The following is an 18797-nucleotide window of genomic DNA, read 5'->3' as shown; positions in this document are numbered from 1 at the left end:
TTGTGTTTTTGGGTTTGGACCGAACATTGTAATGAAATGACTTTGTTTGTGGCGATGTCCTATATGTGAACAAATAGTTATTTTGAGTCAGGTATTGTCAATGGATCCGAGACAGAGAACTGAAAGCTATCTGACAGTAACTTAGGGAACACTAAAGGGATAGTTCACCCAAAAATGAAAAATGTGTCATCATTTACTCACCCTCATTTTGTTCCACACTTGTATGAGTTTCTTGAACACAAAAGAGGATATTTTGAAGAATGTTGGTAACCAGACAGTTGACAACACCCATTGACTTCCATAGTAGGAAAAAAAAAATACTATGGAAGTCAATGGGTGCCAGGTTCAACTTGTCTGGTTTCTTGAAAATATATTTTTACTTCAACAGAGGAAAGAAATTCATACAGAACAACAAGAGGGTGAGTAAATGATGACAAACTATAGTTTAAGGGATAAACTATCCCTTTAAGGCAGAAAAAGTCCAAAATATGTGCTATATTGCCTGGGATTGGACACGTGAAATTACGATTAACATACGTATCAAATATAACTATATATTATAAATAAAATACTTAATAAACAGCGATATGTAATAACCCTGGCCGGTTTTCAAAAGAACCGATTTGACTAGAGAATATGAGTGAGCGGAGCGCGCCTTCATTTTGAATTTACAATGACGTGCTGCTCGCTCACGCTCAACTCGCCGCCCTTTTGTTGTTATGACTACGAGGTCGTAAATCCGCCATGTTTTCCTTGCCGAAGCGTTGCGACAGAGACGGAGGTCTGGAACGACATGACTGAAGAAAATAATAATACGGCAGCAACAGTTACCGACCAAACGGAGCATAGCAACATCATCACCATCCAAACCACTCTTGGAGACGAAGGTAGAGCCAGTGTTACGGGACACAATCACATAGTAAAAACGCGATTAAATGTGTGGGCCTGACTTTGGGTGGTTCAGTCAAGCTAGCAAAGTCTCCATTAGCGGCAATGTTATATTTGAGCAGCATGTTTAGGCTGCTAATGCTGCTTAGCATCGTACTGTATTGGATGAAGAAGATCTAACAGCTCATCCATGTTCTTGCTGCAACAGTAAAGACTGACATTAAAACTGCAAGGCAGCAGACACTTATGATCATGTTGATTTTTGTATTGAAGAAAATCAACACTCTTAAAAAAAAACACAATGGCCATTTCCACAACAAAGTCAGTTGCACATTAAATTATGCATTTTGTTGAATTGCATTCTGTGATGGAAATTACATTTGAAGTATTCATGGAATAAAATTGCTTTGTCTTTCTTGCTAGCATTTTCTGTCATAAATGCACAATTGATAAATTATATTTAATTATTTACTATTTAATGTAACGTTATATCTTATAATGTATTTATTTTGCATATAATAACTTTTTTAGATGCAAAAAAAATTATGCCACAGCTGTGTGAAAATGTGATTTATTTCACATCAGTGAATAATTGTTTATTTCATTATTAGTTTATCTTTGCACAGATAATTTCACAATGTGCATGATCTGTCAAACTGAAGTTAGGTCAGTATGTTTGTGTTCCCTGTCAGATGAGGATATTCATAAATGTGGCAGATGTCTGGAGGAGTTTTCTGCTCTGGATGCTTTCATCCAACATAAACTCAACAGGAACTGCAAGCGTCCTCTGCAAGACCATCAGGTCTGTGTGTTATTGTTATCATTCCTTAGTCCTTACTGAGCGGATACTTTCACATCCAGAGTGACTTTACTGTACATATTTCTTGTTGGGGGAAATCTCCCTGAGATTAACCATATAAACCAGCAAAATGAGTAGTAATTTCTGGGAAGCTTTTGTGACTTTTATTCATCAACATACTGTACATTCAATGCATGCGAAGTAAACTGTACAGCCAAACATGCCATGTTATTATCTTTTACTTTAAAAACATTTCACCTAAAATAAATGTTTGTATTCACATTGATACACATACATGTTCAAAGTTTGGGATCAGTTAGATTTTATTTTTGAAGAAAAAAATACTACTTTTACTCTTCAGCGGACATATTTGTTCAAAGTGACACTAAAGACATAATGTCACAAAGATTTCTATTTCAAATAAATGCTGTTCTTTTAAATTTTCTATTCTTCAAAGAATCCTTATAAATGTATTACGGATCTTACAAAAATATTAAAGTGCCCCTATTATGCTTTTCCAGATATTACCTTAAGCAGTGCAGAGTAGACCAATCACAACAGACTGGGAAACAGATCTGACCAATCAGAGCAGAGTAGATCAATCAAAACAGACTGGGTCATCTGACCAATCAGAGCAGAGTAGACCAATCACAACAGACTGGGTCATCTGACCAATCAGAGCAGAGTAGACCAATCACAACAGACTGGGTCATCTGACCAATCAGAGCAGAGTAGACCAATCACAACAGACTGTGCAAAAGATCTGACCAATCAGAGCAGAGTAGACCAATCACGACAGACTGGGTCATCTGACCAATCAGAGCAGAGTAGACCAATCACAACAGACTGGGTCATCTGACCAATCAGAGCAGAGTAGACCAATCACAACAGACTGGGTCATCTGACCAATCAGAGCAGAGTAGACCAATCACAACAGACTGTGCAAAAGATCTGACCAATCAGAGCAGAGTAGACCAATCACGACAGACTGGGTCATCTGACCAATCAGAGCAGAGTAGACCAATCACAACAGACTGTGCAAAAGATCTGACCAATCAGAGCAGAGTAGACCAATCACGACAGACTGGGTCATCTGACCAATCAGAGCAGAGTAGACCAACAGACTGGGTCATCTGACCAATCAGAGCAGAGTAGACCAATCACAACAGACTGGGTCATCTGACCAATCAGAGCAGAGTAGACCAATCACAACAGACTGGGTCATCTGACCAATCAGAGCAGAGTAGACCAATCACAACAGACTGGGTCATCTGACCAATCAGAGCAGAGTAGACCAATCACAACAGACTGTGCAAAAGATCTGACCAATCAGAGCAGAGTAGACCAATCACGACAGACTGGGTCATCTGACCAATCACAACAGACTGTGCAAAAGATCTGACCAATCAGAGCAGAGTAGACCAATCACGACAGACTGGGTCATCTGACCAATCAGAGCAGAGTAGACCAACAGACTGGGTCATCTGACCAATCAGAGCAGAGTAGACCAATCACAACAGACCGGGCCATCTGACCAATCGGTGCAGCGTTGACCAATCACAACAGACTGTGCAACAGATCTGACCAATCAGAGCAGAGTAGCTCTCGGGACAGAGGGGTTTAGAGAGACAGAATCCTTTATCAAACTGTTTCAGACACTGTGAGACAATTCATATTGTGGATGCATGTAAACCTAAACGCGATGAACCTAAAATGCACTTTAAGTCACTTTAAGCAGCACAACTGTCTTCAGAAATGTTGCTTGAGCATCAAATCATCATATAAGAATGATTTCTGAAGGATCACGTGAAGACTGGAGTAATGATGCTGAAAATTCAGCTTTGCCATAAAATAAATTTGAAAAAGTATTTAAATAGAAAACAGTTATTTTAAATTTTAATAATGTTTCACAATATTCCAGTTTTTACTTTGTTTTTGGTCAAATAAATGCAGCCTTGGTGAGCAGAAGAGACTTCTTTCTAAAACATTTTTAAAAAATCTTACTGACCCTATATTTTGAAAAGTAATCCAAGACTTAAGAATCTGTAAATGTAAAAATGTACCTTGAGGTCACTGTAGGAAATATCTGTCTGTCTCCTCCCTCAGACAAATGTTGTCCCGAATGAAGGCGCTTCCATTGAGGTGAAAATAAGTGAAAATGACTGTTCATCTGATGAAGCGGGAACGTCCAGTGCAGGTACTGCACTTTTTCTTATTAAAGTCATTAAAATATCATTGTCATGGGGGGACCAGAAGCCCAATTTTAATGGGACAGGACCTTTTCATGATGTCCCAACTTATTTGAATTTGTCTTAAATACAGGGTCGTCCAAAGCCAAACAAGACATCTGCTCTCCATAGTTATATACAGTATGATTACAATGGGATCATTTGGGGGTGAATTTAACGTAATTTACCAGTCCACCTGTCTTTGTTTTGGGTACTAAATGAAGTTGCTTTGTCCTTTTAGACAAGACGGATAAAAAGGCGGCAGCTGGAGGAAAAAAGAGAAGATGCTCTGCAAGCGAGGATGACAGTCCCAGTCCTGCAAAAGTGGTTTGGAAGTTAAACACAGAGGGACGATACATCTGTGAGATATGTGATAAGACCTTTAAAACGGTACAATATTTGATCACTTTTTATGCATTTAAATACTGCTATGTGTCATATTTGTGAATATGCAACTGAAACTCACTTGATCCATTTCTATGTCCCTTAGACAAATATTCTGAGAACCCACATGTTCACGCACACCGATCAGAAGGATTTTAAGTGTGAAATATGTGAGACTGCGTTTAGGACCAAGGGTTCGTTGATCCGACACAAGCGTCGACACACAGGTAAATCTATAGTCCATTATATTGGACTATACTAGGTAGTGAAAGTTATATCAAATTTATAAAGTCTTGATTTTGTTTTTGTGGTCTACTAGAATAGGTTTTCATTCTTGAATTTTGCAGCACCTCTCTTCCCAGTCTGTCAGTAACGCTCTGTTTAGTTCCTGTCTCTATGAAGCTCCTCCTTCTGAAAAGCACAATGCGCTCTGATTGGTCGGCTGGATCAGTGTGTTGTGATTGGTCAACCGCTTTGAGCGTGTTTGGGAAATGTCACGCCCCTTATCATAACCGCGAGTTTCAACGCTACTAACTAACTCAGTCAGGCCCCGCCCCTTTAATTTGCATATGCCTTGGGCAGGAATTATTTAAAATGAGGGACACTGATGGAAGAAAACTCAGGACTACAATAGAGGCGTTTCAGGGAGTTCAGAAACAGCACGCACTGATATGGAGAATATGACTTTGGAGTAACTTTATAGACCTTTTTCATGCTCAAACAGCGACATTTCACACTAAAGAGAGTTGAAAATATAACGTATAATAGGTTTCCTTTAAGTTTTCAAGGTTGTCTTTTGAGGAATCAAATCATGATGTAATTTTCTTCTGCAGATGAGCGTCCGTACCGCTGCAATCAGTGTGGACTTGCGTTCAGAGAGTCCGGAGCTCTCACCAGACACCTGAAGTCTCTCACGCCTTGCACTGAGAAGATTCGCTACAGTCAGTGTAAAGAGATACTCGTCAGCAAAGATGGAGTTCAGAAAGGTAATCCATATCTCACAATGGCTTTTAATAGCGACCTTTTCAGTGATAGAAGGGTGTCGTTTGAAAATATCCGTAGGACATGGTTTTTGTTGGCCAACATTTTTAGCTGATTTGTTCGTGTCACAGTAGTGTTTTGTTTTTAATGTGACAACTGTTGTAAAATGGAGGTTTTCTGATTCTGCCACTGTTGGGTATCGTTCTAGAAGTTCAGCCGTCACATCCTGAAGCTGAGAAGGAGCAAATTCCTGTTGTGAGAGTGGTGGAAGCTGGCCAGGAGATCATCCAGATCGAGGTGCTAGGACAAGTGCAACAGGTCTGAGACTAACAGACAAAGTATATTATGCAAAAACAGCATGTTGAATTGCACTAATTGAAACAAAAACATTTTGCTTATTGGGGGGCTGCAATTGTTTTTATATTTAAGCATATGACAAGGTTTGTCCACCTTAAAGGGATAGTTCACTTTGAAATTAATTTTTGATATGTTTTAGCTTACCTCAAGGGCATCCAAGATGTAGGTGTCTTTGTTTCCGCAGTAGTTTCAATTTTGATATTTTTAGGTCAAACTGTTCTTGTCTGTCAGTCATATAATGCAGGTCGATGGTCACTGTCTCAAAACACAAGCACAGAGTCCAAATTAAAACAATTCCCCATCGTCCAAATTAAACAATTCCCCATCGTAAGTACACATTGATGGCCTAAGACACGAAACGAGCGGTTTGTGTGAGAAAACGAACAGTATTTATATCGTTGTTATCTCTTGAAAACAGCACACGTCTAAATGATCTGACGGCGCGGGCGGGTATAGATATATTCATAGATGTCGCCTTGGCTACTGCAGTTCATTGGAACGAAACCGTAGCCAAGGCGACATCTATGTATATATCTATACCCGCCGCGCCGTCAGATCATATGGACGTGGCTGTGTTACAAGAGGTAAAAACGATATAAATACTGTTCATTTTCTCACACAAACCGCTCGTTTCGTGTCTTAGGCCATCAATGTGTACTTATGATGGGGAATTGTTTAATTTGGACGATGGGGAATTGTTTTAATTTGGACTCTGTGCTTGTGTTTTGATACAGTGACCATAGACCTGCATTATATGACTGACAGACAAGAACGGTTTGACCTAAAAATATCCAAATTGAAACTACTGCGGAAAAAAAGACACCTACATCTTGGATGCCCTTGAGGTAAGCTAAAACATACCAAAATTATTTTCAAAGTGAACTATCCCTTTAAAGATTTTGCTTGGTTGTCTGTTTGCTTGGTTGGATTTCCTCTTGCCATTTTTAAACATATATTGATCATTTTAATGTTTCATATGATGTGAATTTATATATTTGTTTTATATATATATTTTTTACATTGATTATTTAATATTTATAATTATAATATTTTTACATTTCATTATCCATTGTTTCAACAATTAAGTTTTCTTTACATGGAAAATTTACTATAATAGCTGAACATTAGACAATTTGACAACATTACTTAATGCGTTAGATTTCACAAACTAACAATAAGAAATACATTTATCGTATTTTTAATCTAGGTTAATGTTAATTTCTACATACGCATGTTTAACATTTTAAATGAATGTATTATGAACAAATATAAATAATCAAAGAACAATAGTATATTTATAAATTATAAAATAATTATATTTTATTGTTAGTTAATGATGCCTAAATCATTAACTAATGTTAACAGTATTTAATGCATATTAACAAAGTGAACCTTATTGTAGTGTTATATCATTAAAATGGACATTATTGCAATGATTTGTTTTTAAACTAAAACCTAAAATACTTTTATTTGCTTTATAGGTTTAACAAAGAAAAAAACATAATTTTTCAAAGAAGGAACTCACTAAAAAAATTACGATGTTTGTATTTATCCTAAAAAAAAATGAGATTCACGTGTATAAAGGGGTGGTTCAGTAAAAAAATATTACTTTTATTCAGCAAGGACACATTAAATAGATCAAAAGTGACAGTAAAGACATTTTTTAATGTTACAAAAAATGTTTTCAAATAAATGCTGTTTCTACTACTACTAAATACTTTCTATTCATCAAAGAATCATGGGACGCATTTCTGAATAATCATGTGACACTGAAGACTGGATTCATGATGCTGAAAATTCAGCTTTGATATCACAGGAATAAATTACTATTTAAAACAGATTAACATAGAAAACAGTTATTTAAAATTGTAATAATATCCCACAATATTACTGTTTTTACTGTATTTTTAATTTAAAAAAAATGCAACCTTGGTGAGCACAAGTTCTTTTTTTCAAAAACATTAAAAACTCTTATTGACCCCAAACTTTTGAATGGTAGTGTATATTCAGAAGTAGTTGCTTTTTAAGGCCGTTCTCTGCTCTGTCCGTAACAGGTGGTGTCTCAGCCTCAAACTGCGTCTGTGGTTGAAGCCGACAATCTAATCTGCCAGGCCATCATCAACTCTGGCATCGCGCTGGAGACCGAAGCCACAGAGGCAGCTGAGCAGGCAGAGGCCCGATCACCTAAAGCCATCCTGCAGTCTCCTGAGGCCGAGACCAGACTCACTGACATCCAGGTGACAGAAGAGTGTGTTGAGACCGTGTCTGAAGAGGCGCAGGTGAGTTTATAAGGTCGTGGTGGCACGTTTTATTACAATAAAATTGCAGAGCAACACAAATGAGACTTCAAACTCTTTTTATCCATGGTAGGATTCACCTGTGAAGGAAGGAGAACCTGTTGAGTCAAAGTTATACAAATGTCCTCACTGTGAGCGCATGTTCAAGACATTGGCCTACCTGAGGGTCCATGTCAAAGGGCATGTTGGTAGGCCCCATTTAAAAGCATTTTATTAATTTCCCACAAACCTACTTATTAAATGTTAAATGTATTAATCATATAATTATGAGTCACACTTTATATTAGGTGTCTTTAACTACTATGTTTACATTTTCTTTTGCCAAACACTTTTACTGCCATTGAGGTGGGATACAGGTAAGGTTAGGGACATGTTTGGTGGGGTTTAAGGGTGGGTTATGAAGTAAGGAAAGGCTCTACATTGTAATTATGTATGTAATTACAGAAATTAATCTCAGATGTAATTACATGCAGGTGTTTTATAAATATGAGTACAATGTAAATACATGAATCTGCACAATTTGTGCATTATATCAATTGATTAATCTAAACCTTAGTGCATAGTAGTTAAAGACACTTAAAGAGTTAGTTCACCCAAAAATGAAAATTAGCCCATGATTTACTCACCCTCAAGCCATCCTAGGTGTATATGACATTCTTCTTTCAGACGAATACAACCGGAGTTATATTAAAAAATGTCCTGGCTAATCCATGCTTTATAATGGGTGTGAATTGCTAATTCGCGACCAGTGTTTTTGCTAATTCGTTGTGCATCGGGTCAGGGGTCACTCTTCCACCGTAAATTGATGCGTACGGCCGTCTGTCGGAAGCTAGTGATTATAGTTTATAAAGTTTTAAATATGGGTATTTTCCTTACACAAACGCATGGCTTCACTTCAGAAGGCCTTAATTAACCCCCCGGAGCCATATGGATTACTTTAATGATGGATGGATGCACTTTTTTGGGCTTCAAATTTTCTCCAGCCATTCACTCCCATTATAAAGCTTGGAAGAGCCAGAACATTTTTTTTTATATAACCCTGATTGTATTTGTCTGAAAGAAGAAAGTTATATTCACCTAGGATGGCTTGGGGGTGAGTAAATCATGGGCTAATTTTAATTATGAAAACTTTTTCAAAGGTGTATTTTTCCCTCCACAGGTTATAAGCCTTTTAAGTGCTTAACATGTCAGAAGGAGTTCCTGACAGGCTACGTGCTGAAGAAACACATGGAGACGCACGTCAGCGAGCGGCGGTACAAATGCGGAGAGTGCGGCAAACAGTTTAAAGCCATCGGACACGTGCGGGAACACATGAGAGCTCATTCGGACGACAGGCCGTACCATTGCAGCTTCTGTGACAAGAGTTACAAGACCAAGGTGAGACACCACAGAAGAACAATATGCAAAAACAATCCTTGGGTTTATACAGTAGATATGTTTCCATCCAGAGTTTAACTTGTGCAAAATTAGGATGTTGCATAAAAAATTTGCGATTAAAGCAGCGTTTCCATTTCGTGTTCAAGAGAAAATAATTGTCACTTCCTGGGAAATTGGCGCAAAATATCTGTAATAAAAATGGAAGTTGCTGCAATCGGGGAAGAGACTGTGGCTCATTTTTAGTACATCATAAAATTATTACATTTTAGTACACAGTAAACGCTGACATGTTACTCTGTGTTCGAATGCTGGTGTTTGCTAAGTCCAGTTAACCAATCACATCCACTGTTGAGGCATGGTCACATGAGTTTTCTGTTGTGCATAGAGAGGGATTTATTCTGTAAATGTGTTTCTATCTTAGTTTATGTTCATGTCTTATCGGATAAAAAATATATCTGCCTCCAATCTTGGAATTTCCATCCAGTGTTTTTATGCTATATCCAAAAATGCACATAAAAATAGGTGGATGGAAACATAGTTAGTGTCATCCGTAAAGTCATCATGAAAATTTAAATGAATCATTCTTTTTTATTTATGCAATATTGCAGTATTTATTATGAATGATTTACTGGCACTGTGGCAGGATAACCTGTCACTCACATGAGATCACAGAAATAGCAAAAAACAAGCATCCAATAAATTCCTGTTGGACAAATTTAAGTTCTGAAGAAAAGACTATCACAACTTCGGTTTCATGCCGACTCATATCCGTTGTGTGTTCCAGAATGCCCTGCAGGTCCACCATCGCACTCATGCAGACGAAAAGCCTTACGTGTGTACGCACTGCTCCCGTGGCTTCCGGGAAAAAAGCGCTTTAGTCCGTCACATCCGACATCATACGGGAGAAAAACCCTTCAAGTGCTCGAAATGTGGGCGGGGCTTTGCTGAACATGGAACGCTGAACCGCCACCTGCGAGCTAAAGGTTTGTAAATATGTAGAATTGATATTAGTTAACCATTCAAATGAATTAAAACACTAATACTGAAGTGAATGTTCCACGACAACTAGTCAGCATAAATATAACATGTTTTCTGGCATATTAAAAGTCCTAAATATAAGCTAGAAAATCTATAAATATTTCTAAGGGGCAGATTGTCTATATGGATAAGTGTTTATATTGCTATTTTGTATTGAATTAAACTCTCTTTTTTTTTTAAACTCATGTCTTGAAATGACGTGTCTGATATGGATATGGATTTCAAACCCTTTTGAGCCATTTGAGTATTTTGTTAAAGGTGCAGTAAGTGATTTCTGAGAAACGCTGTTGAAAGTGGATTGGACCATGCAGCACAACACACTTGTAGTCAATCAGCAGTAGGGGGCGTGTCCACTCATGATGGGGGAGGAGAGAGAGAGCTAATCAGCAGTACGAGGCGTGCCCACTCATGATGGGGGAGGAGAGTGAGCCAATCAGCAGTAGGGGGCGTGTCTACTCATGATTGGGGAGGAGAATGAGCCAATCAGCAGTAGAGGGCGTGTTCACTCATGATGGGGGAGGAGAGTGAGCCAATCAGCAGTAGGGGGCGTGTTCACTCATGGTGGGGGAGGAGAGAGAGTGAGCAAGAGGGAGATTTGAAGAAAGACTGTAGAAAGAAAGATGGCTGAGAGACATTACAAAAGAGAACAGGTCAGAGGAATATCAGTGGCAAAGGGTTATGATCAGACAAGAGCTTTAGGACCCGCGTTAATATTAGAAAAGCTTTCCAGCGCTTGAAAGACTGAAGCAGGAAGGCTGAAAACAGACTCAGAGGTTGAGTTGTTTCTGCTTCATTCGTGACTAACATTGTTTTTGCTATGTTTCACAGGATATGCTGCTGTTGTAATTTTAGCTCTTGTAATGTTAGTAACAGGACAGTTTTGAGTGTCATTGTTTCTAGAGCTGCTGTGCTGCTGGTGACAAACAATCACCTCTTGCTTGTATTTACTCTTGTGTACTGAGTGTTAATTTTTTGTTCTTCCATTTCGCTACAGCTATGATAAAGAGACATCCACTCTTGCATTGTGTGTTCGAGCATTTTGGGGACGGAACAATGAAGGGAGGGGCGTGTTTGTTTGGGTTGATTACAAATATCAACAGTTTTTGTCAGAAAGCGCTTACTGTGCCTTTAAAGGTGCCATGTGTAAGAATTGAGGTAAAAATATCCAAAAAATGAGCTACACGCATCAAAAGAATGAGAAGAAATAAGGGCGATGATGTCATTAAAAAAATGACAAGTTATAGTGCTGCAGAGATATCAACCTGAATTAGCATGCTAAATTACTAGCCACGGCCCGACAGGTGTCATAATACCAGTTTCGGCCATGGGAGGCGGTATGCGGGGCGGCAACATAACCACCAGCCAAACTGCAATACACGAATAACTCGCACGGCTTGTGGGTGTACTTGAACTTGATGTCAATCGTGTGGAAAGTAGATTCCTGCACGGGTGACCCGCAAATTTTGCTCAAACGGGTGAAAAATATCCAACTGTGTCGGATACGGGTGCGGTCAGGTCGGACACGGGGAAACACGGGTCTAAACACGGGTTTAAAACGTTCACGTGCAAACGTAAAACTATATGCATATTTTTAGGAACACATCTCCAAAAATATTCCTGTATTTCAAGTTGATAAAATAATTTAAAATCCACATCAGTTTATTTGTGCCCACGCGCCACGCCCACCAGGATCTATAACGTTACCTAGGCTACTACTTTCACTTTTAAAAATTCCTCATAACCGCGCGCACGACCTGCTTGCAGTCGTCGAGATGGATGCTGAGGAGTTGAAGAAAAGAATAGCTAGTGGAGATTGTAAAGTTGTCGACAACACGTCATCAAAAGTCAAGTCCAGTGTGTGGGAGAAATTTGGAGTTATCTGAAGAAAACAATATTGTGAAAGGCTTTGCTGCATGCATTTTCGTGTTGGATAGCCGCAAATGTGGAACTTCATCACCGAGGAAGCACGCAGTTCTGTGGTAACAAAGCAGTTCTGTCGAACAGTATTTTTCAAATTTAACACTGTTCAGTAACTTATGTGTGGTGTGCAGGGCGTGTTTGAACCCAAAATTGTCAGATGTAGGCTAGACGAAATTGCGTGGCAGATAGGCCTATACTGTTGTAGCCGCGTCTGTTAGGCTACTCAGTTTTGTGGTAACGTTAGCCATGCAAATAAAAATCTGATAAAAAAAAAAAAAGGAACAGAACCAGAGTAAACATTGGCACTGCTTTCCATCGCTGGAGACAACTAATGGACGTGAAAGAAATGAGATTCGACTCCGAACTTGCAACATTTATTTTGGATTGGTAAGTAAGATGCTGTTAGTATTTCGCTAGAAGTTGGTTTTATATGTTTGTGTAGTCTTTTCGGGAAGTTATAACATAGTTATCACGGTGAATGCGTGAGAGTTGGCAGCTCTGGTTACGTTGGCGCTAGCTTGGTCAACATCAGCGAATGCTGTCTGTCAAATTAATGTAATTCAAACTAACAATAAAAATGTAATATGAACAAAACGAATATGAACATATTCACTGGTAAAGGTGAAGGGGAGTAGCTTGAAGATGTCATATTTCAAAATCACTTGACATCAACCAACGTTCCTCTGGAGTCAAAACGTCCTCTATTAGGAGTTGGCTCGGCTTCGGCTATGGCTCTAGGGTCGTTGTGAAGGTAGGGGCGGAGCATAGAGACTATGCCGTTTCTCGGTTGTTACTCTAGAGTAGACCAACTCCCTTTCTGGAGGTATACTGCCCCCATCTGGTATGGAATGTGGAGTATGAATTGATTTTTTGGCGGACATTACACAAGGCACCTTTAAGACTTATCAGAGGCTGATGAGATGAAAAAAAGCTCGAATTTTTCTCTAAAACGTTAGGACACTTGAGAGACTCGTTTAAGCTATTTATAGACATCATTAAGACCCATTCACACCAAGGATAATAACTAAAGATATCGTTTTAAAATTAGTTTTTACAGCTGATAAATGATCAAAACAATGACAGCCAATCAGAGCCCATCCTGCTTTAAAGAGCATTTAAAGAACCAGATGAAATAAGCGATTATAAGCGTGTGCTTATAATAAACAGAGTGTTATCATTCTTGGTGTGAAAGGCCCTTTACAGTTGTCATGTGAAGGTGATGACTGTATGTTTGTGTGCGTGTGGTCAGGAGGCTGTTTCGCTGCGCAGCAGAAGGACTCTGAACACGCAGGGAGCTCTGATGAGCAGGAGGTGACGGCTGAGAACGTCTCCACCACTATCGTATCAGACGACCCTCATGCTGTGCTGGTGGAGTTCTCCTCAGTAGTGGCCGACACTCAGGAATACATCATAGGGGTAAATGCGTCATTTGTGTTACTGTATGCTTGCTATGTGATATGAGATTTTGATGAAAATCCAACCAATTTGATGTCTTTTGTATTAATTTTAATTAGTTTTCGTATATTTTCACGTCATTACATGTATACCGGCAATATATACGATTTTCACCATTATGTACACAACAGAAGTTTGGAGTCTGTAAGATTTTTTAAATGTTTTTGAAAGAAGTCTCTTATTCTCTCTAAGACTACATTTGTTTGATCAAAAATATGGTAAAAAACAGTAATATTGTGAAATATTATATCAATTTAAAACAACTGTTTTCTATTTAAATATGTTTTAAAATATAATTTATTTCTGTGATGGCAAAGCTGAATTTTCAGCATCATTACTCCAGTCTTCAGTGTCACATGATCATTTATAAATCATTCTAATATGATGGTTTGATGCTCAAGAAACATTTATTATTATTATTATTATTATTATTATCAATGTTGAAAACAGTTGTGCTGCTTCATATTTTTATTTTTAAGTATTCTTTTGATGAATAGACACTTCAAAAGAACAGCGTTTATTTGAAAAAGAAATTATTTGTGCTGAATAAACTATTATTATTATTATTATTTAATTTTTTTAAATCATACTGGCCTCAAACCTGCTAACCTGCTAATTTTTATAATCAATAAAATGGATGGCCAAATATTTATCTAAAAACGTATCCATTGAGAGATTAGTTGTTGCAATATAAGCACTATGATTTTGTTAGAAATACAGATTTTGTCTCATGTTTCTGCAGGCACCAGTTGAGGAAGCAGCTCAAGGGGAGGAACTGGCAATAATTCAAGACAGTCAGCAGCAGGTCATTTTTCACTTTTGTCAATGTCAACTTAAAGCAAATATTAGCAAGGTAAAAATAAAAAATAAAGGACTTTATGAACCAAATAGAGTTAACCACATTGCTCAATGTGTCTGACTTCAGATGGACAGTCACATCATGAAGGTGGTGCAGCAAATCGTGAGCCAATCACACGGAGGACACCAGATCATCGTGCGTAACGTGGCCGCCGACGAAACGCCCGGCATCTCGGACTGCGGAGACACCATCACAATCGCCACACCAGAGAGTTTGACCGAACAGGTGGCAATGACACTTGCAAATGCCATTAGCGATGGCACCCTCCTCACCGCGACAACAGAGGGCGCCATCGAGACGCCCCACACCACAGTGACAATGGTAACAGCCGAGAACATTGAGCCAACCGAGCAAGAGGAGCAGTATGTCATTGCTTCACCTGACGAAGTGGAAATCCAGACTGTGGTGGTGGTCTAAGATGCAGGTTTCGTTAAGTTTATATATTTTAACAGCGGTGGCGTTGCATTTCCGTTCTCTGTGAGGCTTTATTCCACATGTTTTGCACTGCATGTGGAAGGCCTGATGGATTCAAAAACTTTGTGTTCGGGTTTTAAACGGATCACTTTCGAGCTGCAGGTTCTACTAATGAACTAGGGCATTTTCAATGGACTGTAAAACCATGTTTCTGTTCTATTCATTTGATAACGGATATTACAACCCAAGATTTATTGTACAGCATTCATTGCAGTGATGCCGCCATACCGACATTTCTGTCCTGCTGAATGGCACGTAATCATATATGACTATCATCTACTCATCATGAATGTGTATTATAACATCTTTCCACCAATACAACAGCTGGCAGGGAGTGAAAGTACAAAATATGAAATATATTTTTTATGCACCTTTGTATTTTTTCAGTCATTGATCAGTTCTCATTTCTGCATGTTTAATAATGCACAATTTGCACAGTAAAAGGAATATTCTGTGCACAAGAAGCATGTTAAGCTTTATTGAAAGCATCTCTGGCATAATATTTCACCCCCCGGTTGATTAAAAACATTATAAAATGCCTATGGGACAAGGCTTTCTGGAGTGTTTAAAAGCAGAAAAGAGCTAAATATGTCTAAATATGTTCTTTTTCAATAGGAGTTTTCAATAAACGTTCGGTTTTCTGACTTAATACCTGCACATGGAGACAGTGCCTTTCTGTAATTGGATATGGTTTTGGCCAGTCAAGGTTAGTAAGCTTCTTTTTCTTTCTTTTTTTAAACCACAGTGGTAATGTTAACATGTTTAATAATTTGTATAATAAGTGGCTGAAGGTATATTTGAATGTTTATGCTCATGCTCATTTTTTTTAACAAACTGATGGACTATATGGATGTCCATTAGGGCTGGGGAAAAATCGATTCACCTATTAATATTTTATTTTAAAATAGATTTTTTTTTAATATTCCAGAATCAATATTAATTCACATTGAACTGCTTTATTTTAGTCCTTGCTTATAGGCAAGGCGGCGGAGGAAAGTTACCTCTTTTAATTCAGCAGAGGGCGGGGCTCAAGAATAAGGAATGCCCAATGGCAGCTGTCGCAAAGTGTGTCATTATTCAATGTTAAAATACTTTCTTCTTTTCCAGGTCAGATGCAGAGAGAACTGTGAGCAAAGACTGGCTCTGTGATGCTTACGAAACATCGCTTTATTTGTCTGACCAGCTGGACACAGCACCATTGGCAATGACGTGAGTTTGGGATGGGACTATCTGTTTGACCAGTGGAAGACATTCACAATGCTTGTGGAAGAGACAATAAACGGCTATAAACATACATCTGTCCTGTCCTAATATTGTGAACTAAATTTTTACAAACTTAGTACACCACCATTCAAAAGTTTGGGTCGGTAAGATTTGTATATGTTTTTGAAAGAGGTCTCTTATGCTCACCAAGGCTGCATTTATTTGATCAAAATAAAAAACAGTTGTGCTGCATCATATTTCTGTGGATACATTGTTCCTTTTCTATTTATACAAATAGAAAGCTCAAAACATTGAACTTGTGACTGATTGATTGATATATTTTAGTCTACAAGCCCGCGTGGCTTCTGTCGTCTTGAGATTTGGCAAGGCAAATACAGTACGAGGTTGGTGTATTTTACACATCCACTCTTTTCTTTCATTAGGCGATAGATAGATGTAGCAGTAGAAGCTTCATTCTGGCAGATCGGGTTCATGGTGAAGCTTTGGTCACCTTGACTCTACTTGTCCTCCTTCCCATCAGCTCATCATTGCACATGCGCAGTGCTTTGCCCCTCCAGGCCTTCACATATGCCCATATATTATGACATCTGTCTTTTATTTCCAGCTATAATTGAATCCTGACCTGACTTGCTACTGATCCGTTGAAAAGCCCTCTGGTTTGGCAAGTTTCAGAGTGATATTAAATAGGGGTTATCAAGGGTCATCTTTTAACATCATATGCCTTTTAACACACATTATATTACTGTTATCTCTCCATTATAGCCAGCAAGTATTCCTTTTTTAAATGATCTCACTGGACGTTTATAGATATTCAGGTCACATTTCACTTCACAATCAAAACATACAAATAAGATGGAATTTTATATATAAAAAGTCGTTCATATTTTTTTTTACAATTTAAGCACAATATCTTGGGTTTTTTTGTTTACATTTTATAGATTTCTTTTTCTTTTAGTTTTATATATTATTTTAGTTTTGTTTAAAATGTATATATTTGGTTGTTTTGATTTTACTTGACTATTGTTTTGTTTATTTTATTTTTTTAAATTAAATAATTACATTTTCTGTTTCTTTTCATTTTCTTTAAAATGTATATATTTATTTGTTTTGATTTTACTTGACTTTTGTTCATTTTAGTTTAGTTTTATTCATTTTTGTTTTTGTTTACATTTAATAGATTTGTTTATTTTTGTTTTGTTTTCTAAACTATTTTTGTTTTGTTTAAAATGTATATATTTAGGTATTTTACTTGGCTTTTAGTTTTGTGTTATTTATTTTTTCTTTTTGTTTAGTTTTTAGTTTTATAATATTTTTTGTTTAAAATGTATATATTTAAGTCTTTTGTTTTGAATTTACTTTGCTTTTGTTTTGTTTTGTTTATTTTACTTTACTTTTATTTATTTTTTGTTTTATTAAAATTGTATATATTTGTTTATTTTTTTAATATATATTTTTTTGCATAAATGTTGTATATGTATATACAGTGAGGAAAATAAGTATTTGAACACCCTGCTATTTTGCAAGTTCTCCCACTTAGAAATCATGGAGGGGTCTGAAATTGTCATCGTAGGTGCATGTCCACTGTGAGAGACATAATCTAAAAAAAAAAATCCAGAAATCACAATGTATGATTTTTTAACTATTTATTTGTATGATACAGCTGCAAATAAGTATTTGAACACCTGAGAAAATCAATGTTAATATTTGGTACAGTAGCCTTTGTTTGCAATTACAGAGGTCAAACGTTTCCTGTAGTTTTTCACCAGGTTTGCACACACTGCAGGAGGGATTTTGGCCCACTCCTCCACACAGATCTTCTCTAGATCAGTCAGGTTTCTGGGCTGTCGCTGAGAAACACGGAGTTTGAGCTCCCTCCAAAGATTCTCTATTGGGTTTAGGTCTGGAGACTGGCTAGGCCACGCCAGAACCTTGATATGCTTCTTACAGAGCCACTCCTTGGTTATCCTGGCTGTGTGCTTCGGGTCATTGTCATGTTGGAAGACCCAGCCTCGACCCATCTTCAATGCTCTAACTGAGGGAAGGAGGTTGTTCCCCAAAATCTCGCAATACATGGCCCCGGTCATCCTCTCCTTAATACAGTGCAGTCGCCCTGTCCCATGTGCAGAAAAACACCCCCAAAGCATGATGCTACCACCCCCATGCTTCACAGTAGGGATGGTGTTCTTGGGATGGTACTCATCATTCTTCTTCCTCCAAACACGTTTAGTGGAATTATGACCAAAAAGTTCTATTTTGGTCTCATCTGACCACATGACTTTCTCCCATGACTCCTCTGGATCATCCAAATGGTCATTGGCAAACTTAAGACGGGCCTTGACATGTGCTGGTTTAAGCAGGGGAACCTTCCGTGCCATGCATGATTTCAAACCATGACGTCTTAGTGTATTACCAACAGTAACCTTGGAAACGGTGGTCCCAGCTCTTTTCAGGTCATTGACCAGCTCCTCCCGTGTAGTTCTGGGCTGATTTCTCACCTTTCTTAGGATCATTGAGAC

The 18797-nt window shown here is 38.0% G+C and overlaps 1 protein-coding gene across 1 annotated transcript; it reads left to right on the top strand.

Moving 5' to 3' along the window:
* The first annotated feature begins 766 nt into the window (after positions 1–766).
* e4f1 (E4F transcription factor 1) lies at positions 767–16516 on the top strand. Its single transcript, XM_081379435.1, has 15 exons — positions 767–887; positions 1581–1690; positions 3794–3884; positions 4157–4305; positions 4406–4526; positions 5133–5285; positions 5489–5598; positions 7692–7916; positions 8008–8122; positions 9094–9311; positions 10096–10294; positions 13519–13685; positions 14467–14529; positions 14650–15763; positions 16165–16516. The coding sequence occupies exons 1-14, from the start codon at positions 794–796 to the stop codon at positions 14998–15000; spliced, it is 2166 nt and encodes a 721-aa protein (XP_081235561.1). The 5' UTR covers positions 767–793; the 3' UTR covers positions 15001–15763; positions 16165–16516.
* The last annotated feature ends 2281 nt before the right edge of the window (positions 16517–18797 follow it).

The sequence above is a fragment of the Scardinius erythrophthalmus genome, assembly GCF_964197995.2.
Source record: "Scardinius erythrophthalmus genome assembly, chromosome: 1".
NCBI lineage: Eukaryota > Metazoa > Chordata > Actinopteri > Cypriniformes > Leuciscidae > Scardinius > Scardinius erythrophthalmus.
Note: the sequence above shows the minus strand (reverse complement) of the source record. Positions and strands in the feature narration are given on the sequence as shown.

Coding starts and splice junctions, on each gene's coding strand:
- e4f1 (XM_081379435.1), top strand. CDS start 794: ATGACTGAAGAAAATAATAATACGGCAGCAACAGTTACCGACCAAACG. Junction 1,691..3,793: donor GTCCTCTGCAAGACCATCAG/GTCTGTGTGTTA, acceptor CTCCTCCCTCAG/ACAAATGTTGTCCCGAATGA. Junction 8,123..9,093: donor CCATGTCAAAGGGCATGTTG/GTAGGCCCCATT, acceptor TTCCCTCCACAG/GTTATAAGCCTTTTAAGTGC.